Source organism: Aspergillus tubingensis, assembly GCF_013340325.1.
Source record: "Aspergillus tubingensis WU-2223L DNA, scaffold_8, whole genome shotgun sequence".
In the NCBI taxonomy this organism is placed as follows: domain Eukaryota; kingdom Fungi; phylum Ascomycota; class Eurotiomycetes; order Eurotiales; family Aspergillaceae; genus Aspergillus; species Aspergillus tubingensis.
In genome coordinates, this window is record NW_023336282.1 from 383,348 (window position 1) to 401,773 (window position 18,426).

At 50.6% G+C, this 18,426-nt stretch overlaps 4 protein-coding genes across 4 annotated transcripts; all 4 read right to left on the reverse strand.

Annotated features, from left to right (window-relative positions):
• Positions 1-111: 111 nt before the first annotated feature.
• Positions 112-1,587, reverse strand: AtWU_06472 (uncharacterized protein; the record flags this gene model as incomplete). Its single annotated transcript, XM_035501581.1, has 4 exons — positions 112-544; positions 615-1,022; positions 1,091-1,257; positions 1,318-1,587. 4 exons carry the CDS (start codon positions 1,585-1,587, stop codon positions 112-114), a joined length of 1,278 nt encoding a protein of 425 aa, XP_035357474.1.
• A 2,776-nt stretch (positions 1,588-4,363) lies between these two features.
• On the reverse strand, positions 4,364-5,028 carry AtWU_06473 (Zn(II)2Cys6 transcription factor domain-containing protein; the record flags this gene model as incomplete). The annotated part of the gene is made up of 2 exons (XM_035501582.1): positions 4,364-4,735; positions 4,882-5,028. 2 exons carry the CDS (start codon positions 5,026-5,028, stop codon positions 4,364-4,366), a joined length of 519 nt encoding a protein of 172 aa, XP_035357475.1.
• Positions 5,029-7,839: 2,811 nt separating this feature from the next.
• AtWU_06474 (putative sister chromatid separation protein (Src1)) lies at positions 7,840-10,166 on the reverse strand (the record flags this gene model as incomplete). The annotated part of the gene is made up of 2 exons (XM_035501583.1): positions 7,840-8,461; positions 8,587-10,166. 2 exons carry the CDS (start codon positions 10,164-10,166, stop codon positions 7,840-7,842), a joined length of 2,202 nt encoding a protein of 733 aa, XP_035357476.1.
• Positions 10,167-11,167: 1,001 nt separating this feature from the next.
• Positions 11,168-18,152, reverse strand: acyA (adenylate cyclase acyA; the record flags this gene model as incomplete). The annotated part of the gene is made up of 4 exons (XM_035501584.1): positions 11,168-11,461; positions 11,522-16,777; positions 16,901-17,630; positions 17,974-18,152. 4 exons carry the CDS (start codon positions 18,150-18,152, stop codon positions 11,168-11,170), a joined length of 6,459 nt encoding a protein of 2,152 aa, XP_035357477.1.
• Positions 18,153-18,426: the final 274 nt, after the last annotated feature.

The window sequence follows — 18,426 nt, forward strand, 5'->3', positions numbered from 1 at the left end:
ACCTCAAATGTCCTCAAAGGCATCTAAGCACAAGATTCCCCACCTCTTAAACTTATTATCCAAGGCATGGTAGTATCCCCCCTCCCTCGATATGAACAACATACAACTCGATCAATTTGCACCAAGATGATCCAACTTCGCCTTCGAGAACGGACACATCGCCACCCCCCTCGCCTTAATCACCTCAATATCACCTCTCATCTCGTCCACTCCCCTACCCCTCTGTGGCTCCGGCCCAATTGTCATCAAATCGTATCCTTGTGGTTGATACCGGTCTCCACGCGAACCAGGCACCTTGCCTCCGAACAACCTGACTAGCAATGCCCCAGGACCCCATTTCGACCAGGCAGTAGGTCGGATATACCACGGTTGCAGGACCTTTCTCTCAAAGTTGTACAACTTCGTCTCCTGATTCGGCACATCATGCACTAATTTGACGGCACGGAAAGTCGGACGCGGAAGGGCGAGATATCGGAGGAATAGTTTCCGTGAGGTTTGCACGAGGTTTATCACGAATGTTAAGATATATCCGGGTGATTCAAGACTAAAAAGATCTGTTAGCACAGGGCGCAATGAATAACAGTTGTCGCCACAAAACAATGTACAAGACCCACCCCAAACTCAACCTCATAACCTCATCCAACCCAGCACCCAACATCCGCCTCACCACAGGCCTCACCAACCCCGGGAGCGCAGAATCCACATAAACACGAACATACTGATCATTCGTAACCGTAAACCTCGCAACCCTCTCCTCATACTGAACCGTCCAACGAGTCAACTCCATTGCAAACTGCACCCCATCCTCCCACCCCTCCGCCTTAGACGGAAGCACATCAAACGGGATTCCCATATCATCACCCAGATTCCTATGAAATATCCCAAGAGCACAGATCTCCACGTCCGTAAGACCCCGCCACTCTTCTCGCTCAATAACGTTCAGAATCTCAGCGAGTCCGTCGCCGAGTGTATGCAGGAGATCATCATCGGTGATTTTGTTCGCGCGGCGGTAGCGAGCGTGGCTATAGTAGTAGTTAGTCAGAACAAACAAGTTCACTAACATTAATGAAGATATGTGGTACACACATACAGATAATTCATCCTCGCCACTGCAGTCGCATAGCGATCCGAATCTCTCCGCTGGGACTGCGACTCTCGGAGAAGGATCTCCGTGTCGACGGCGCGTTTACCCGCATTTCGTCGGTTATTCTGGCCTGTCACGGCGAATAGCTTCGACATGGTGGGGATGCCTCCGGCCTGGGATTAGTTAGCTTGGTCGTAGAGTCAGGGGTCTATGCTGTGTATGGTCGTGCGTACCTTCAAGAGAGCCATCCGACGAGCCTTGGCAAACGCATAGGGGAATTCTAGCTCTTGTAGTTGGGTTATGATTGCGTGTGCTTCTTCGATGGTCATGCTTGATAAGGGTCTTTTGTCGGTGGTGAATGGGGCTTCTATTGCTGTTTTGCGTTGGTAGCGGAGGTGTTGGGCTAGGGTTAGGTAGATGGTGAGGGTTAGTATGGCTATGGAGGTGGTTAGGGGGTGGATGGTAATCATCCATGGTTCTTGTAGGGGGTCGGTGGCGGTCATTTTGTTGTTTTGATTTTTGTATTCTGCGAAGGAGTCTGTGGGGTGTGTAGAGCTTGTGGATGCAGTGCTTGATTGAATGGGCGAATGAATGATTTTGATGAGGGTATTATCATTCAGAGATGGGATGACTGGCAGATCCAAGATGATTCGTGCAAGGTGGCCGGGTGAGGTTATATATGTGAACAACAGACTACTGACGTCCAACAAGACTCCCAACAAAAAGAAAGAGAAACAAAAATCAGAGGCATATGAAAGAATGGTTCACGAATTGTTGGTCCCAGATTTCCCCCAGCGAAGGGTTTTACTATTAGTATGACCGAGATATTGTAATCCAGGGCTTGCGCCGAGGCTGCTCACTGAGCTACCCCAACACCACGACATTACGAACTCCACATGGTAGAGTACTATCCATATGCTAAGCATATCACTGTCTCTGATTTTCATGTAGACGGGAATGACATGTGCAATCACATGGATGCTGTCTGATATCTTGACTGTGAACTCCTAATAGTGCCATTGAGTATAGGGCCTAAACAGAGCAATACTGTATCAGGCCTAAATGGTTCCAAAGAAAGTATGAAACAGTCAGTGTGGCCGAGTGGTTTGAGTAACTTTTATCAGTTTTAGTACTATATGGATTGCCATCTCAGACACTATACAGTATGTGGCTCTATTGACCATCCCTTTTATAAAATGATAAGAGGCGTTGTCAAAGAACAACCTAATGATGTTGCTACTACAAGGCTAAATAAAACTTATCTTTACCCACATCTACCTGCGGACCAGTAAAATTTCTGCTTATTTAGACATTGAACATGGACACGCGGAAGCAGGTGATTCATGACCCACCAGATCTATTACAATTATATTAGACTGTGTCATAGAAAGGGACTATCAAAGATACCGTAATACTACTTCACAATTCTGAGATTAAGTTTTATCAGAATATAAGAACCTACAGGAGATTTTACTATACTAAGCATAGAAACAGTGAAGAAATGTGATATAAATCAGACTAATCCTCCTCCATAATCTTGCATTTAGTAATATATTATGTATTCTTCTCCCCAGCACTAGATATATATTCACTCAATTCCTCCTTCATCGTACTTCAAGGCAGCCGTGGAAATCGAACCTACTCTGATATACACCGTAGCATGGACTAGAGAAAAAGTAAAAGTACCATCCGTGGTAACTACCACTGCACCACCCGAACACTCATCACAAGTATGAGATAGATAGTAAAAAGATGACATCATTGCATATTATGATAGTTGGAGTACAATAAGCTTTGACTTCCGACGACCAGGGTCTGATCATGACGTTTCCTTACAGGGATATATTTGTCGGCCAATTCCGACAAGGAAACTTCAGAGCATTTTACGGATGGCCCAGTCGGGTGTCCCGGTTTATCGGAACGAAATTTGGGCGTATAGCCGGGATTTGTATACGGTTCTGTACAGGAGATTACAGAATCTCCATTATTTATGTATGCAGTTCTTGAAAGTGAGTTGGTTCGAATATGGCTAAAGACTATCCCGGCCTGCCAAATCTCAGACCGTTGTAGTGCAGGGTGAGAGTACCTGCGGCTGCAGTATTCTGCAGCGACGCCCCTACCGCACCAACACAGTTGCCTAACCAGGCAAAGGAATAATACCAGGCGATCACGCTAGCTCGCCGTTGGCTCATACCCTCAATGTAGACTCGAAGGAATAGTCGGAGCTATGACCCACCCCGGAAAGTCCGAGCAACGCCACGCATTGACGGTTCTTACCGAGGGGACCACCATGAGCCTTTAGTCTCTGCAGAAGAGCTCTGAAAAGCCAGTAAGATCCCTCAAGTGCAAGCCTGACGTGGTCGTAGCCGGAAAAACGACCGTGGCCCAATTTGCATTCTGCATGAATCATACTTTTGTCTTGTGAAACAGAAAAAATGACAGTAAAAGCGAGGGTTGATCCATCGCTTGTTCAGATAGGCCCGTGAGCCGGCAAGTGATCAGTTATGCAGATTAATGTGCACGCCAGACAGACCCAATCATAGGCTGACCTGCATATGCAAGATTTGCTGTCAGTGACCCAACCTCAATCCTGAGCGTTTACCAGCGCGCTATTTCGGGCCCATTGATCGACATATGCTGGGGGGTTCGTGAAGAATGGGCTTATGTAGCCATGATGCCTCTTCCGACGCTCGAGTGCTTCGTCTCCATTGCTTCCGGTGCCAGAAAGATATGCACCGTGAATTCCACCACCTTTCCCCATCGTAGTCTCCAGAACTGGCTACTTCATTGTTCTCAGTATATGTGGCGCTTAAGAGACCTTCATCCACCCCCACCATAGTAGACAGACAGCACCTAAGACCTGCATGGCTGGTTGTGATGTCTTAAGTTGCATAGACAGGTATCGAAACGAGAGGGCGAAAAGGGCCAGTTCTCAGCCATCCACCCAACCATGCCAGAGCCACCATAGGAGAAGCGAGGAGACGGGAGGATATGGAGATGATAGGAAATCTGTGGTTGGAAGCCTGGCAAATGTATGTTCTCACTTTTTTTTTCTTTAACAGTGAACTAAGGGACTTATATTACCCTTCACATAACCTGGCCCCTTTTCCCCTTCCCCTCGTCTCCTTCACCGAGGCCTAACGTAGCTTCATAGTCTCGTCGAATAATATGGTAAAACGTGAACCGGTACTGTCGTCGCGTGCTCATGTCGGAGTCGTAGATAGGAAAGGTAAGTTTGTCATCAATTTGATATATATCGTCGCTGGTGGTAGGTTCGTTTTATTTCTCGTCGTCGGGTAAACCATCCGGCCTGGAGCTCGCCGGCGTGCTGTTGTTGCCGTCTGTCGCCACGGAATCCACCCCGTCAATAATATTTATCTCATCTTTCGGTGCGGAGCGAGCAAGAACGGCCCGGATTTCATCATGAGTTGCGCCCGATCGGATGACGTCGAGAATGCCGTCGATGGTGGAACGATCACCAGATCTTAGCGCCTCAAGGAGTTGTTCCACAAAGCCACGGTAATATTTCAAATCCTCCTGGGCACGCTTGGCCGCGACTTTACGTCGCTTGTCGGCGAATTCATCGATCACGCACTCCCGGTCGTGAAGAGCACATTCAGCGCACGGCGTCCCTGTTGTATCTGCACTACACTGTGATACGGCCAGCCAAGTCAGAGCAGAAAGAGTGAGAAGATAGAAGAACTTAATGGAGGGACCAAATGAACAACTATGATGCATCATAAAGGAAAGGAAACCGCTAGAGTGTACTAGAAGAGCCAAGCTGGGGGGGTTTTCACCTTCGTTCGACGTCGTTTACATTCCCCGCAAGCCGTAGAAGCGCGCTTTATTTTCCCCTCCTCGGGCGCAGCAGCCGGGGTTGGAGGTTCTGGTATCCTCCTTGGGGCAATGGGACGAAAAGGTTTCCCAGACCCTTGTTGGGCCATGACTTAAGAAAGAGTGTGTCTGTATATGATGACAGAGAGGAGAAGAAGCAGCGACGGGAGAAAACAAGAGGCCCGTGGGAGGGGGCCAGCGAAGTGCCAGATAAGATCGCGGGTAGAAAGTTCTAGGAGCACTCGCCTCACTAGGAGGCGCATCTATGCCGGACGACCAGAGAAGGCCCCATGTTCAACGGACTAGCCAGGTCCTGGGTTCGAAAAGCACCATCTGCACTCTCAAGGGGGAAAATCCCAAAAAACTCAAAATTACGGCCCAATACAAGTAGGGGGGAGGGGGGGGAAGGAAATAGGATCGGTGTGTGTTGTGAATTGTGACACATCGGGGCCTACGCAGGCCCACGGGCCGTCCCCAACGCTGTGGCTCTCCTCCAGTCGTTCCAGGAACAGCAAACCCTCGGGCATTTATGGCCAAGAAGCCGGGTGCAAGAAGATTGTGCCAGCGAAGGAGAAACCCAAGCTGGGAGTGGTTGAGGAAGATGTGCGAGTCAGGTCGACGGGACCAGTGCATGGAACATCCAGCTGGATGGTGACAACCGAACGATCCACCAGGATGGGAGAGTTTGCGATGGCAATGGCTATCAGGGACAGCCCAGCCTTCGTTTTTTGGACAGACCCAGCAGCGGTCAGACAGGGAGTTTGGTGATTAGGCAGTCTCAATAGTCACCAACACGGCGATGCGCAGCTAGAATGCCTAAAGGGCCCATCCGTCCTTCTCCCTGAGTAATATGGTTTTCCCACCACCACTCTTTGGACCAGACTTCGTTCCTCCTTTCCGTTTTGAGCAGCTCTACCGGCGTTCCCCTGTCCAATATTCCTCGGGTATCTGTAGAATCTAGTTTTGTTGAACCTTTCCTTTCCCTGTTTCTGCTGTAGGCGATTGTCTGGATGGGATGGTTTCCTCACGCCCCTTCATACACGCTCGAAGAATCCTCTCGCAAGGGGGTTCTTCAATGGAAAATTACTGGAATTGTGCGAGCATAACTTTGACCGAATTAACGGAGGACCATTGGTTGACTAAAGTAACGGCCGGTACTCTGCACGAATTCAATGCCGGCCTGAAGCCGGATATTTTATCCGTCAAATTTGATAGGCCACGAGGAGATCAAATCGACGGAACGAACAGAGGACCCAGGACCTTAGTCCGCTGGGTCGATGTCTTCGTCAACTACCTGCTTCCAGAGGATCTTAGCCACAGAGTGACCACCCACGTATACGATGAGGAAACACAGACCAAGAGCGGGTTATGCCCCGATTACTGGTTCTGCAAAGCTTAGGTGTGGATGCAGTTCTATGCACCGTGGGAAAGCTGAGTCCCTGGTTTTTGCCCCCAACTTTAGTTCCTTTCATACACTGCAGGCCAGAATCCGGGGACTGGGGGAACCATAGGACGCCCCAACCCTATAGAAATCCAGTAGTACCGTCACTCAGCAGCAGAGGAAGCGCGATTAGAATAGAGGATTGAAGTTAACCAACTGCCGGCTGTCGAGGAGGAGATCAGCTGTCATCGCAAGACAGGCGCTCACGTGCCCGGGTGGCCCACCGCCGCTAGTCCCGGTCGGACTTGGCCTGGTTTGGGAAGTTCAACCCAAGTCTAGATTTTCAACCCAGTGGATTGGAGGAGCATTGGGTTTATTCAAATACATGAGCAGGAAGACGTTGGTTGTCGGTTTTAGTTTTACTTTTTGATAGAAGTCAGTCACCCCTGATCTCTTTCCTTCTCATCATGGCTGGATGAGCTGATACGAGCTCCCCCCCTCCCCCCTCCCCCTCCGCCCAAGCAAAGATTCTCACTTCTTCAAGTTACTCCCTGTGACAAATTATATACTGATTAGACTTCCAAATAGTAACTAACCTCCAGGGGCAAAATTCTACCACCTACGTACTGCCCACAAATGGTCAAGTCTCCGGAACTACGCCGCATCTATATCTTTGCTTGCCAATCACATATTGATAATCTAACCCCTTCGAGATAGCCGATGCGACTAAAGAATCAACCCTATGGGGTCGTGCTCGGGACCCAGATCGCTAATGCAGTTTTACTAGTTCCCAATCCACTACGTGGCAGAATAAGTAGGTAAGTGCGAGTTATCGTCGCGAGGAAGCTGATAAATATGTAGATCCTAAACCGCCCACTACATCCGCTGGCGGCCGAAGCTCGGTTGCGGGAGTGGGGAGTGCGAGCGTTGCAACATTCCAACTAGTATAGGAGCCCGTCAAACGTTGCTATTGTAACCACGGCTCCCTCCCTCTCAATGCGGATGATCAGGAGTATCAAGCGCTTGATAGGCTGGCATCTATGCCCGTGGCTGTGGGGTCGTGTGATCGCACACAAAAGTCGGTTCGGTACGCCACCTTGATGTCACGAACCAGAGTTGCCTGGTGACGAACCTAATCAACTTACCGAACTGCCATCCTTGCTAGATGCATGCGTTCACTTCATGTCCAAGGTGATAGCAACATACCGACAGAGCAAGGATGGGGTAATGGGGGCATCTCACATTGCTTCCGTGCGCCACCTCACGTCGGAGATAAATTCCTGCGCCAACTATTCGAAGCTCGTAAAACCCTTTCACGAACCTGTGGGTTCAACAGGTTTTGGAGCAGGCGATCCACACCGCCAAAACATCGTACGAACAAAGTGCAGCTCAATTGGAACACCACGAGCAAAAATGTCTGCTTATTTCAAAATCCTGATATGCAGGGGAATCCTAATAGTGTATACACGAAGTTGTAAAATAATGTAGAGGGCAAAGTATGAGTTCCAAGAAGGGAATAAGGACGGGACGAATCAGACCTTCAGTAGATAGGCCTGCCCTCATCCCATTTGCGCACTTCTCCCGGGCTCTGCGCCAGCGTGGCCTCTCCAACGGGCTGGTCACGGCTCTGCTCGGCAGGGAGTGGAGAGAAATGCACCTTACCGCTCTCACGGCCTGTTGCAGTGCTACTTTCAATCTCGCTCCGGACACTGCCAATCCCACCGATCCACTCCCAGACGCGAGCAACATCCCCACCACGGCCCTCACGAACTGAAGCGCGAACGTTCGCATTGCCCTCCACTACACTGCGAACTCGCTTCCACAATGCTTCACGCCGACTTCCGCGCAGCTCTGAACGGAGTACGTCGTCGCGCAATTGACCAATGGGAATATAGGGCTCGCGAGCAGCACCCCTAGCGTGAAGGGCAGCTTGCGTCGCCAGGCGGTCGAGTGTCGTAGCGACTAATTCCGGGACTCGAGCCATATCAGAACGGCGAGCCCGGACTCTTGAGCGTGCGTAAAGGACTACACATGCGCAGAGACCTAGAACCGAAAGAGGGAATCGATACGCGACGAGAGAGAGTCGGATGTTGCGGCGGAAGGCGCATGTGAGAGGGAGACGGCTGACGGAGGTCGAGGTGAGGGTGAGGACAGAGGATGGTCTGTAATCATGTTGTCGCCTCTGTTAGTTCCGTGAAAACACGTCAGAATCTGATTCCTTCGGTGCCACCATAGGGTCCGGGCAGGTGTGATAGAGCCTCCAGATTAGGAAAGTTGATCGACTTACTGCTTCATTCTGGTAACAACCTCCTCCCTTCCAATCACCTCACCCAGAGCTCCCTTCCAAAGGTCATCAAACTCTGTGTCACTCATGCCTTTCCGGCGCTGTCTCCCCACTTCCTGTTTCAAGTCGGATTCGCTGATTTCTGCACCGACGGTGCCTTCCTCATCCTGCGCCAGCTCCCCACACTCCCACTTCGCCCTGCGATCACGCAATGCTTCCAGAGCCTTATCCGCGACAGCCTTTACACGGCGTGCTTTCTCGCTGTCTGGCTCACAGGTGGGGGGCAGCGGAACCAGCCCTCCAAGAGACAGCGGATGCGCCTTAAGCAGGAAGTCGTGTTCACAGCGAGCTTCAAAGTTAGGGTAGCAAAATGCGTGCGGGGGGCATGGTTCACATTGAGGTTCAAGGACATTGGCCCATTCAGGGACCCTGGTTTCGGCCAAGGACCAAGTGGGTTTGCCAATGCCGCAGAATCCGATCTCAATCTTCTCCTTACGCCACCAAGCACCGAAACTTGCGAACAATACGACGAGGATAACCCAAGGCGCTGCACGGCTTGCAGTTCCCTGTTTTTGTGGCCGCCGGCTTGGAACACTGTACATCAAGTCGGCGTGCTCCCTCTCGAGCGCCAACTGCTCGTCTGGTGTAAATTCCTCGCCTGCACTAAAGTCGCTGTCCTCCTCGTACTTGATTGGATCATAATTCTGTGGAGGAGTTCTCATATTTGAGATGGGGGGCTCGAATGGTGACCGCTTTGATGGAGTAGCACCATGCTGATCGTGCAGATCCGCTGGCGTGACGGACTTTCTTGACCGCAGACCGCTACTCAAGGCAGGCGATTCAAGCGAAAACCGCGAGCTGCTCTTTCTTTCCGATTTATGACTAGACGGCCTCGGGCTCTTGTATTCCCAACGGGCTGGCGATCCACTTTGGAAGGGATTATCATCGGTGAAAACGCTCTCCTCCTTTGATTCGAGTTTAATGGCAGAAACCGGGGGTTCGGGGTTCACAGATGGTGTCATTTCGCTGCGTCTGGGTTTTCTGGCAGTGGACTTCCGTGGTGTCATGGTGTCAGTTGCAACAGGTGTTGCCAACATATCGTCCTGCGGCTCCGTGTCTGACGTGCGGTATCTTCTCGATTGCGATCTCGGGATAGATTTCCTCGAGCTCACCGACGGAGTAGCTGTAGCATTTCTTTCCTCAGTGTCGGCTGTCGATGCTCTGACACTTGCTCTAGAGCGTCCCCTTCTTCCAGTGGCTGTCGATACCGTAGACGGTGTAGGCGGGGGTGGCATCGAGTCTCTCGCCGGAGTTCCGCGCTGGTCGTCATAGTCACTAACAACTGACGTCGCGCGACTTCCCATGTCTGTAATACCCTCGCTGGTTCTCCTGACTCTCTCGCGCTCTCTCAAGAGCTTTCGCGCCTGGGGCATAACTTCCGCCTCCAGGATACTGATGAGTTGAGCCTTTTTGGCCGAAGCAGGGTAGGGAACATCGTGGCTGACAAGGATGGATCGCAGACGCGGTACGGTGAGGGAATTGAGATCAAAATCCGGAGCAAGATACTCCAGAGCGTCCGCCATGGTGGAAGCGATTCGCGTAGCTTATCAACGCCACGAAAACCGATGTGAAAAAGGAAAAGGCGGATGGAGTTTTGCGGAGAGGGAAAAATTGAACGGACGGATGGGAAGGAAAGATCTTCCTGGTCTCCGCTCTTTTGGTGAGAACCTTGATTATTGTGCAGCCCCCAGCTCGTCAATGACGGAAGTAGCCGTTAATCGATGGTCACCAGGGCAACCAAGCGGGGCCGTGGCAAGAGAAGCCAACTGGCCGATTGAGGGTAACAAATAGGACCGGATTCGATATACCAAACCTATCTAGAATTAAAAATGATAGGGATTCGATTCGAGTCTGACGGGAGTGATGAGAAGGGGAGAGAAGAGAAAGGGTCAAATTGGAGCACGGATACGGCAAGATGAGCAAGCTGGCCTTGGCCCCCCGTCATGCAAACAAATCATAACAAACGCTGGCCATCACGTGAGCGGGAGGCAACGCGCCTGAGGTCTCCACCGTGGCGCATGTCTCCAGACAATAGCTACTTAGATATCTTAATTAGTGACACATTATAGTCCATAGTGCCATCCGGTTAATAGCAGATATTCCCAGGGTATTGCACATGATGAATAGGCCGATAAATGCATCTCACCAGGCGTCAAGACTCATCGTCTAGAGGCTTCATACAGTTATCAGGCGCAATGTTACGATCCGCCGTACTCGATATGTAGCTTATACATTTACGAGGTAGCCACCAGATAAAATGAGAATTTGCTTTTACATTTCCATTAGATGCACAGTAACCAAGAAGTTGGGGAAGAAAGATACCACCAAGAAGGAGATAAAAGGGCAAGAAAGACGAACCCCACCCTTCCAAGGCTCCAACCTATGCTGTGAATTCACACTTCCCACCAACCCAAGAGACGCCGCTCTGCAGTAGAATAAAAAGAAGCTATAAAAGAAAAGTGCAATGAATACAATAGAGATGTGAAGAATGTAACCCTTGCCAGAATTATAATCAGGGTGGATTTCAAGGACGAGGTCCGCCAGGGTTATACTCGTCAGATGGCGGTCCCATATGAAGATAGGACGACGAGGCAGAGTCATAGTTGCTCTCACCGTTGCTATACTGGGGGTCGGTGTATGTATAGCTAGTTGCAGTGCCAGCACTGGCATCAATTTGCTCCTTTAGAGCTCGAAATTCTGCGAGCTGAGCTTGTAGTTGTTGCATCACGTCTGTAATCGGTACAGCGTGGTCATTGAGCTGGTCGCCTGGCCGGAAGGGCCGCATCATGTTTCGAATGAAGAGTGTAGTGATACAGACCTGGGGAATGTCAGCACATCTCGCATATAGTCTGGATATTTAAGCCATCGTGTCACTTACCTCGATGCGAGTTACCTGTTGTTCAACTAGGCTTATCACAGTCGAGTCTGCAAGCTCACCACCATGGTTTTTGACCACATTGAATAGAGCTACATTCGGCTCCTTCAGTCGAGCTTCACCCGGGTACTCCAATGCAGCGCAAAGCCTCTCCAGACGAAGAGTAATTTCCCACAACCGCCAAATCAAATCCGTCTGGATTTCTAGTTGAGAATGCTTGCTGATAGTAGTTGGGGCAAGCTCATTGCTTGCGTCTTTGTCCAACGTCGTCAATCGTCCCGACAAGCCATGCGGATAGATGAGATAGAGCGGTTCCGGATTTTCCAGTCCCTTTAGCTTGCGCTCACCCTGATCCTTTATCACGAATCCCTGGCTGTTGAGTTGCTGCAGCTCGCGACGAATGTTGTGCCCGAGGGTATCATACGCGTAGCTTTCTTCCGAACCTGTCGACGCAGCCCGTTCGCTATCGGCAAATATCTCCAGGTTGCGTTGAATGTCACTCATGAAGTCCGATGATACGAAAATTTGGCCACCATCAGCGACCGCTGAGATTCGTGATGCTCGGTTCACCATTGGCCCAAAATAATCCATGCGGTTGGTGACAGGATCTTTCTCACAAACAGGTTCGCCCCAGTGAGAGCCCATCCTGACGGACAAACCCCTGAAAATGATGTTGTTTTCCGTATCATAGACCACTTGGCATTGGGGCTGCTCAAGGATCTCTGTCGGCCATTCGGCGTCAAGAAGCTGTGTCTGGCAGTTGAAGCACCACAGCAAAGCAGCTGTGGTGGTAGAGAAAGCGACCATAAAGGCATCACCTTCAGTCTTCACTTCATATCCACCTATAATACCCAGCTGTCGACGAAGGATGTCGTTATGGATCTGAATGGCCGAACGCATCGCATCAGGACAGGTCTCCCAAAGACTGGTCGACTTCTTGATATCAGTGAAGATGATTGCCAGTTCACCAACAGGGGCGTCCACGTAGTTAAATCGAGCGAGCCGGGAGTCACCAGGCGCATCACGCGGCTTCTTGGTGCGCTTGGTACTGGGAATAATCTGTTCCTCGGGGGGCCCAACCATCGAAAGACTTGGCCGGGTCCTAATCTTCTCCCGTCGCTTGAGATCGCCCACACCTAGAATCATCACCATCAACTTGTTGGTCGCACCAAAAGATATGGCCAGGTCTCTGATCTTCTGGGCTGCGATCATGAGATCTCTTCGTTCAGCCCTGGTCACATCGACTACCAGATCCGGCGTCACGTAGTCCCACAACTCTCTAGATGCGATGATGACCATCTCATCCTGCTCTGTCAGATTTACGTGCATGGTGTGAGGAGCTGCGATGACAGCAGGCATCATTGGGAAGTGTCCAAAAGCTCTTGACACGGTGAGGACGTCGTTCAATTTGCCGGTCCGGGAGACAAACCCTCCGGCGTCGCGGATTCTAGCCCTTTCATGTGTTTCGGCAGGATCATGGTTTTGAGTCAGGTGTCTAAGGGAGCCGTCCGCTTTGACGAGGATCGCCTGGGCATCGCCAACATTTGCGACATAGAGGTCCATGTTATTGAGGTACATGACGGTCGCAACGCCGCCGAGATCAATGTCGTCTTTGGTAAGCCGAACTTTTCTCTGATCGGTTGAATCTTCCTGATACTGCCGGACATCCTGATCCAGAGACTTGTAGCAAGCGAAGGCCATATTCTTATTCAGAGTCAAGAACGCCCTCCGGAGCGCATCAAGCGGTGTCTCGTGCTGCTCAGGGCGCATTCTTTTCAACTCAGAAGAGAAAGTATGGATGAAGTTCTCGTGAAGGAATTTGGCAATTCTTGAACCTCCGCTGGATTGAGACTGCCCGTCAAACATACCCACGACCGTTTCAACCTTGTCCGGCTTCAAACGAGGCACAATCATATCGAAGATAGAAAGATGCTCGCTTTTGCCGAGAAAGTCAGCCATACCGTATGCGAGTGAGCCCGCAAGTGAAGCAGACGTCCTGACCCGACGATCTTCGTTTTCCTCAGGGATCGTTGTAATTGTGAGAGTGACATCCATCAATCCCAGAACGCGCAAATGGGTGAGAGAAGTGAAATCGGTGAGGTTTGTCTGATGCTTTGGTTGTTGCTGTTGGTTCGACAGGGAAGAGCCAGGAGGTTTGATCTCAAGCCGTTTATTTCCCGAAAAGTTGAGGTATTTGAGGTTTCGATTCCAATTCCAGTTCCAGTCATAGGGCCAGTTGGAGACATTATACTTCAGAGAGTTGCTGCCAACATCCAGAATTGAGAGTTTGCTGACCTTACAGAGCTCGGCGGGAAGCACTTGGAAGCGATTCGCGTTGATGTGAAGAACCCTCAGGCTGCTTCCTTCTTCAAGGTCATCGGAAGGAAGCGATGTCAGTTCATTGCCAGAGATGTACAATTCGGTCAGCAGCGGCCAACGTCTCAGCAGTCCCTGGGGGAGCTCGGTCAATTCATTGTACGACAGGTTAACAATGCGCAGCTCCGGGATGAGTGAAAGTTCACGAAATATGTCGTCTTCCAAACGATTGTCAGCCAGGTACAGATTCCGAAGTGACCCGCCAAATGTCGTCGCCACATGCTGAGAGAAATTGGAGTCCTTGCGTGAAGATGGACTGCCGTCAGTCAGTGAACGAGATGCAGCAGAGACTTTCCTGCCTTGGCCGAGGGAGGATGCGACAGAGGGCTTCCGGTAAGCGCCCCCGTTTGGAGAGCTTCCAGTGCTAAGCACGCCGCCCGATGTTTGGCTTGGTCGTCGAGCCTCTTGCTCCTCCAAAGCACCTAGCTCCTCATAGCTAGGTGTTGTCGATACGCCAGGCGTTGCGGCGGGGGTGCCGATCGGTTCGCTGGGGACCTGAGGCTGCGGGCTTCCATGCTTCGGGAAACCTTCAAGGACGTTCGAAGAGACGTTCAGAGTCTCGAGCCTCAGGCAGTGCCATATTTCTGGCGGTAGCTTTCTCAGATTGCATTCCCTCAAGTTGAGATACTTGAGCTCCGTCAAGCAGCCAATGGTGGCGGGAAGAGCAGCGAGGGGATTCTTGATCATGCTGAAGTGCTCAAGCTTGCGCAATTTGCCTATGTGAGGTGACATTGAAACAAAGTGATTCTTGTCTAGAATAACCTTTGTCAGATTAGGTAAATTTTCGAAGAAAGTATCACGCAATTGAACAAGCTTCGCAGACGCAATATTGAGAGACGTCAATGTGGGTATAGGTGCGTCGATTTCGAATTGAGTCATAGGACAATGGTCAAGTGCCAAAGTTCTGAGTTTTGGGAACGATCCCTTGAACTTCGATATAGCATTGTGTCCAATAGCTACCTGCTCCAGGCGAGGGAGAACACACAGTGTGTCAATGTTCGTGATTTCATTGAACCTTGCGTCTATTTCTTTCAGGTTGACGAGATCTCTGAAGGTATCGTCTAAAGCACCTCTGACTATGTTGTTCGTCATCCAAATCCGCTCGAGTGTCGCGAGCTTGCCGATTTGTGGCAATTCCGAGATATTATTGAAGCTGATGTCTAGATCAACTAGACTCTTCAGGCCGCAGAGGAGGTCAGGGAACACCTTGAAGTTGTTTGACGATATGTTGAGGCTCCTCAAGTACTGGAAGTTACCGAAGTAACTGGGCAACTTGGTGAGCCTATTGTTGGCCATCTTTATGCTGACAAGTCCGTGCAACCTGTCAAGGTTGGCATGAGTCAGGTCCTCCAAGAAGTTATTGGACACGTCCAGATATGTCAGCCGACTTGCAAGTCCAAAACTTGCAGGAAGTCTAAGAGCCTCATTCCCAATGAATTTGATTTCTCGCAGGTTGATGCATCCCTGAATAAAGTCCTTCGGTACGTCCAAAGCCAGATTCTTCGATAGGTTTAGCGAAATAATCTCGGGCGCTTTCTTGTAAAGACCAATGGGGATCGTAACAAGGCTTCTATTCGACAGGTCCACATGGCTGAACTTCTGCTGAGCTTTGCCGAGGGGATCATTGCCATCGATGATGTAGCCAGTGATCCTGGCCGGTAGAAATGTGAAGCGCAGGATGTAACTGTGATCTTCCCGGCCGACCTCTTCGATACGGTCTTTCTCAGTATAACCCACTTGTTCGAGCATTCGTTTCTGCATGAGAATGGGCATCTCCGTCTGGTCAAGCTGTCTTGAAAGGTCATTCTTCTGCATGACTAGTTCGTAATTACTGATATGTTCGGTGAGGAAAGACTTTCGACTGAGTCCATGAACCAGGTCTGCGACAGTGGCGTATAACCCACCCGACAGCGTAGCGAATGTAGCATCTGGACGGAAGATCCGTATGTACCAATTCGGTCCATCCGGCTCGGTAATCGTAGGGCCGGGTTCAGAGGTGTCCTGGGGGAGTAAGGTAGACGGCTCGTTCTGCTTCTTCACATGCCAACTTTCCGGAGCGTCCCAATTACCCGCGGGCACCGCATCACGCCGTCTTGTTTCCTCGGATCGAATGGAAGCACCATCAAACGTCTTGCTCTTTGCGCTCGGTGATGGTGGGTTTACAATACCTTCCATGTGAGTGAGGTCTGTATCGAGCTCCCACACATTGGATCTGTCGGGTTGTCTGATTTCCTTTCCGGGAGGAACCTCATTCGCATGACCTCGACGACCTCTCAATTTCGCAGAGCTGATGGCTAAGCCTTTGCCGTCCCTTTTGCGCTCGTTATCTCCCGAATCGGCCAAGCGAGAGGATGTTCCGCTTTCGATACTGCCCTGCCGTCCACGCCTAGCAGGCGATGCTTCACGTCGAGACAACTTCGAAGCAGCAGCTTTAGTGGTCTCTTGTACTGCCTTCGACCCGGTGATGTTCTTCAAATGACCGTGTTTCGGACGGCGTATCTTGTCGAGGAAAGACCGCTTACTCGTCTGTGCCCCAGGCGAATTTTGGCCCTGTTCTCTGGAGTAGGCACTTTGGACGCTTGGAGTCGGACTGGTTGAACGGCCAACAAGTGTCGTTGTCGAAGTCATCGGAGTTGGGTAGTTCAAGCTGCCTTCTCTAGACGGCCGAAGACCCAGAGATAGATCGTCTCGTCCCGTTGCTGGGCGATTAGAATAGCCTGCTAAATCACCAGCGGCTGTCGGTTTCTCTTCCTTGCTTCGTGAGTGGCGGTGGCCGCTGAAATGCCGGCGGGATTGGTCTCTCTGGGATACCGACCCGCGTTGGCCATCAGCCGTCGTTGTGGGTGCTTCTCGGACAGGAGCTTCGCCATACTGGGGTATATCCTGAGATAGTTTTACATTAGCTTCCTGCTGCCCAAAGGATAACAGTCACGTAATATACAGCGAGCAAAAGATGACGGGCTGCTGTATAAGGACGAACAAAGCATACTAGGCGCCGAAACTTACGTTAAAACTTTGGTATAACCACGGAGTGATTTCGCTCGAAGGGAGAGGGGTATGAGGTCTCGCTTGATTTGGAGCCGGTGAAGTTCCTGGGTTTCGGGAGCCATCGGAATTGGCTCTCTCGCGTGCTCGGAATTGATCGAGGGAGGAAGGTTTCGTAGCCGAATTTTGAGTGAAATTGTCCGAGTCATGTCTCGGATCTCCATTTCCAACATACTCGTCGCCGAAAAATCCTTGCAACTTCTTTTTGAAAAGCGCACCGGCACTAGACTTGGAACCTTGGCTACTGACAGTCATGGCGCTGGCGACTGAAGGCCTTCGGTGATCACCGTTGTAGTCTAACTCTAGAGATTCGCTCGCATATGTCTGGGCCGTTCCTGGACGGAATAAGTTGGATGCAGGAGACGCCTCCTGCTCCGAATAGTCGTTGAAGAAGGTTGACGGACCATCATTAGGTGCTACCGTAGGAGAAGAAGCAAGCGAGGGTTCTGCGTCGTGCTGAGGATTGTCCGGTGGATTAAGATTTAGTTGTGGCGGCCGATTATTCGAGTTTGCTGTTGGTGAAGTGCCGGGATCCTCAGTTCCCAGCAAATTCATGGCCTTTCTGTGACTGCCAAACTGAGGAGGTTTACGTTGGTCTTTTGGGGCGAAATCTGAGCCCCAAGAAAAGATGGAAGAATAGAGGTCATTTGGATCTTTTATTGTTGGTGATGTGCAAGTCTGTGGATCTGGCCTGGTGTTAAGTCAGTAAACTGTAACCAGAATTGAAAGTCATCATGAGCCCATCTCTTTCTGTAACTTTTCAATCATCCCATTAGATAGCGCTATGCGTGCGGTGACTGAGGCAGCATTCACCAATACGGTGAGTGAAGTAGGGTTCCAGACACATAACGACAGACATGGTAGGATATATCTAGAAGAGATGCCGAAGACAAGCCAGCATTGCACGTGGCAACGGCAGCCACCATCCGTTCTCCGTCGCCGAAAGTAATGACAGCCACATGACGGCTATATCTGTAGCCTCCGACCAGAAGCAATATGAGGGAAGGAAGAGCGAGGAGAATAATGTTGCCTACCTGTCCGTATCTCTGAATCCCGATAATGGAGAAACACTGCGCGCGTTCGAAGGTTCATGATTATGCTGGGGTTGGTGGGTTCGACCTTCTCTAACAGTCTCTTGCGACAACCAGCTGTGCGCCCCTGAGCTCTCCGAGCTGCGCCGCCCTCCGGATTGATCACTGTTTCGATGCGACATACTTCTGACTTATGAACAGTTGTTTAGGGAGGGGGCGTGGCGAAAAAGAAAACGGACGGACTGTCACCTGAAGCGGTTGCCGAAGAGGGAAATAGGGGGAAGGAGGGAAAGCATTAATGAGATTGAAATCGAATTTATGGTGACCAAAAAGTGAGGGAGTTAATTATGAGCTCGTGAAGGTGTCGTGGGAGGAACTGCTGGTAGATCCGATCGAAGGCTGATCTCGAATGGCGTGGGGATATAGATACTGCGTCGTCGGTATAGGCAAAGATTA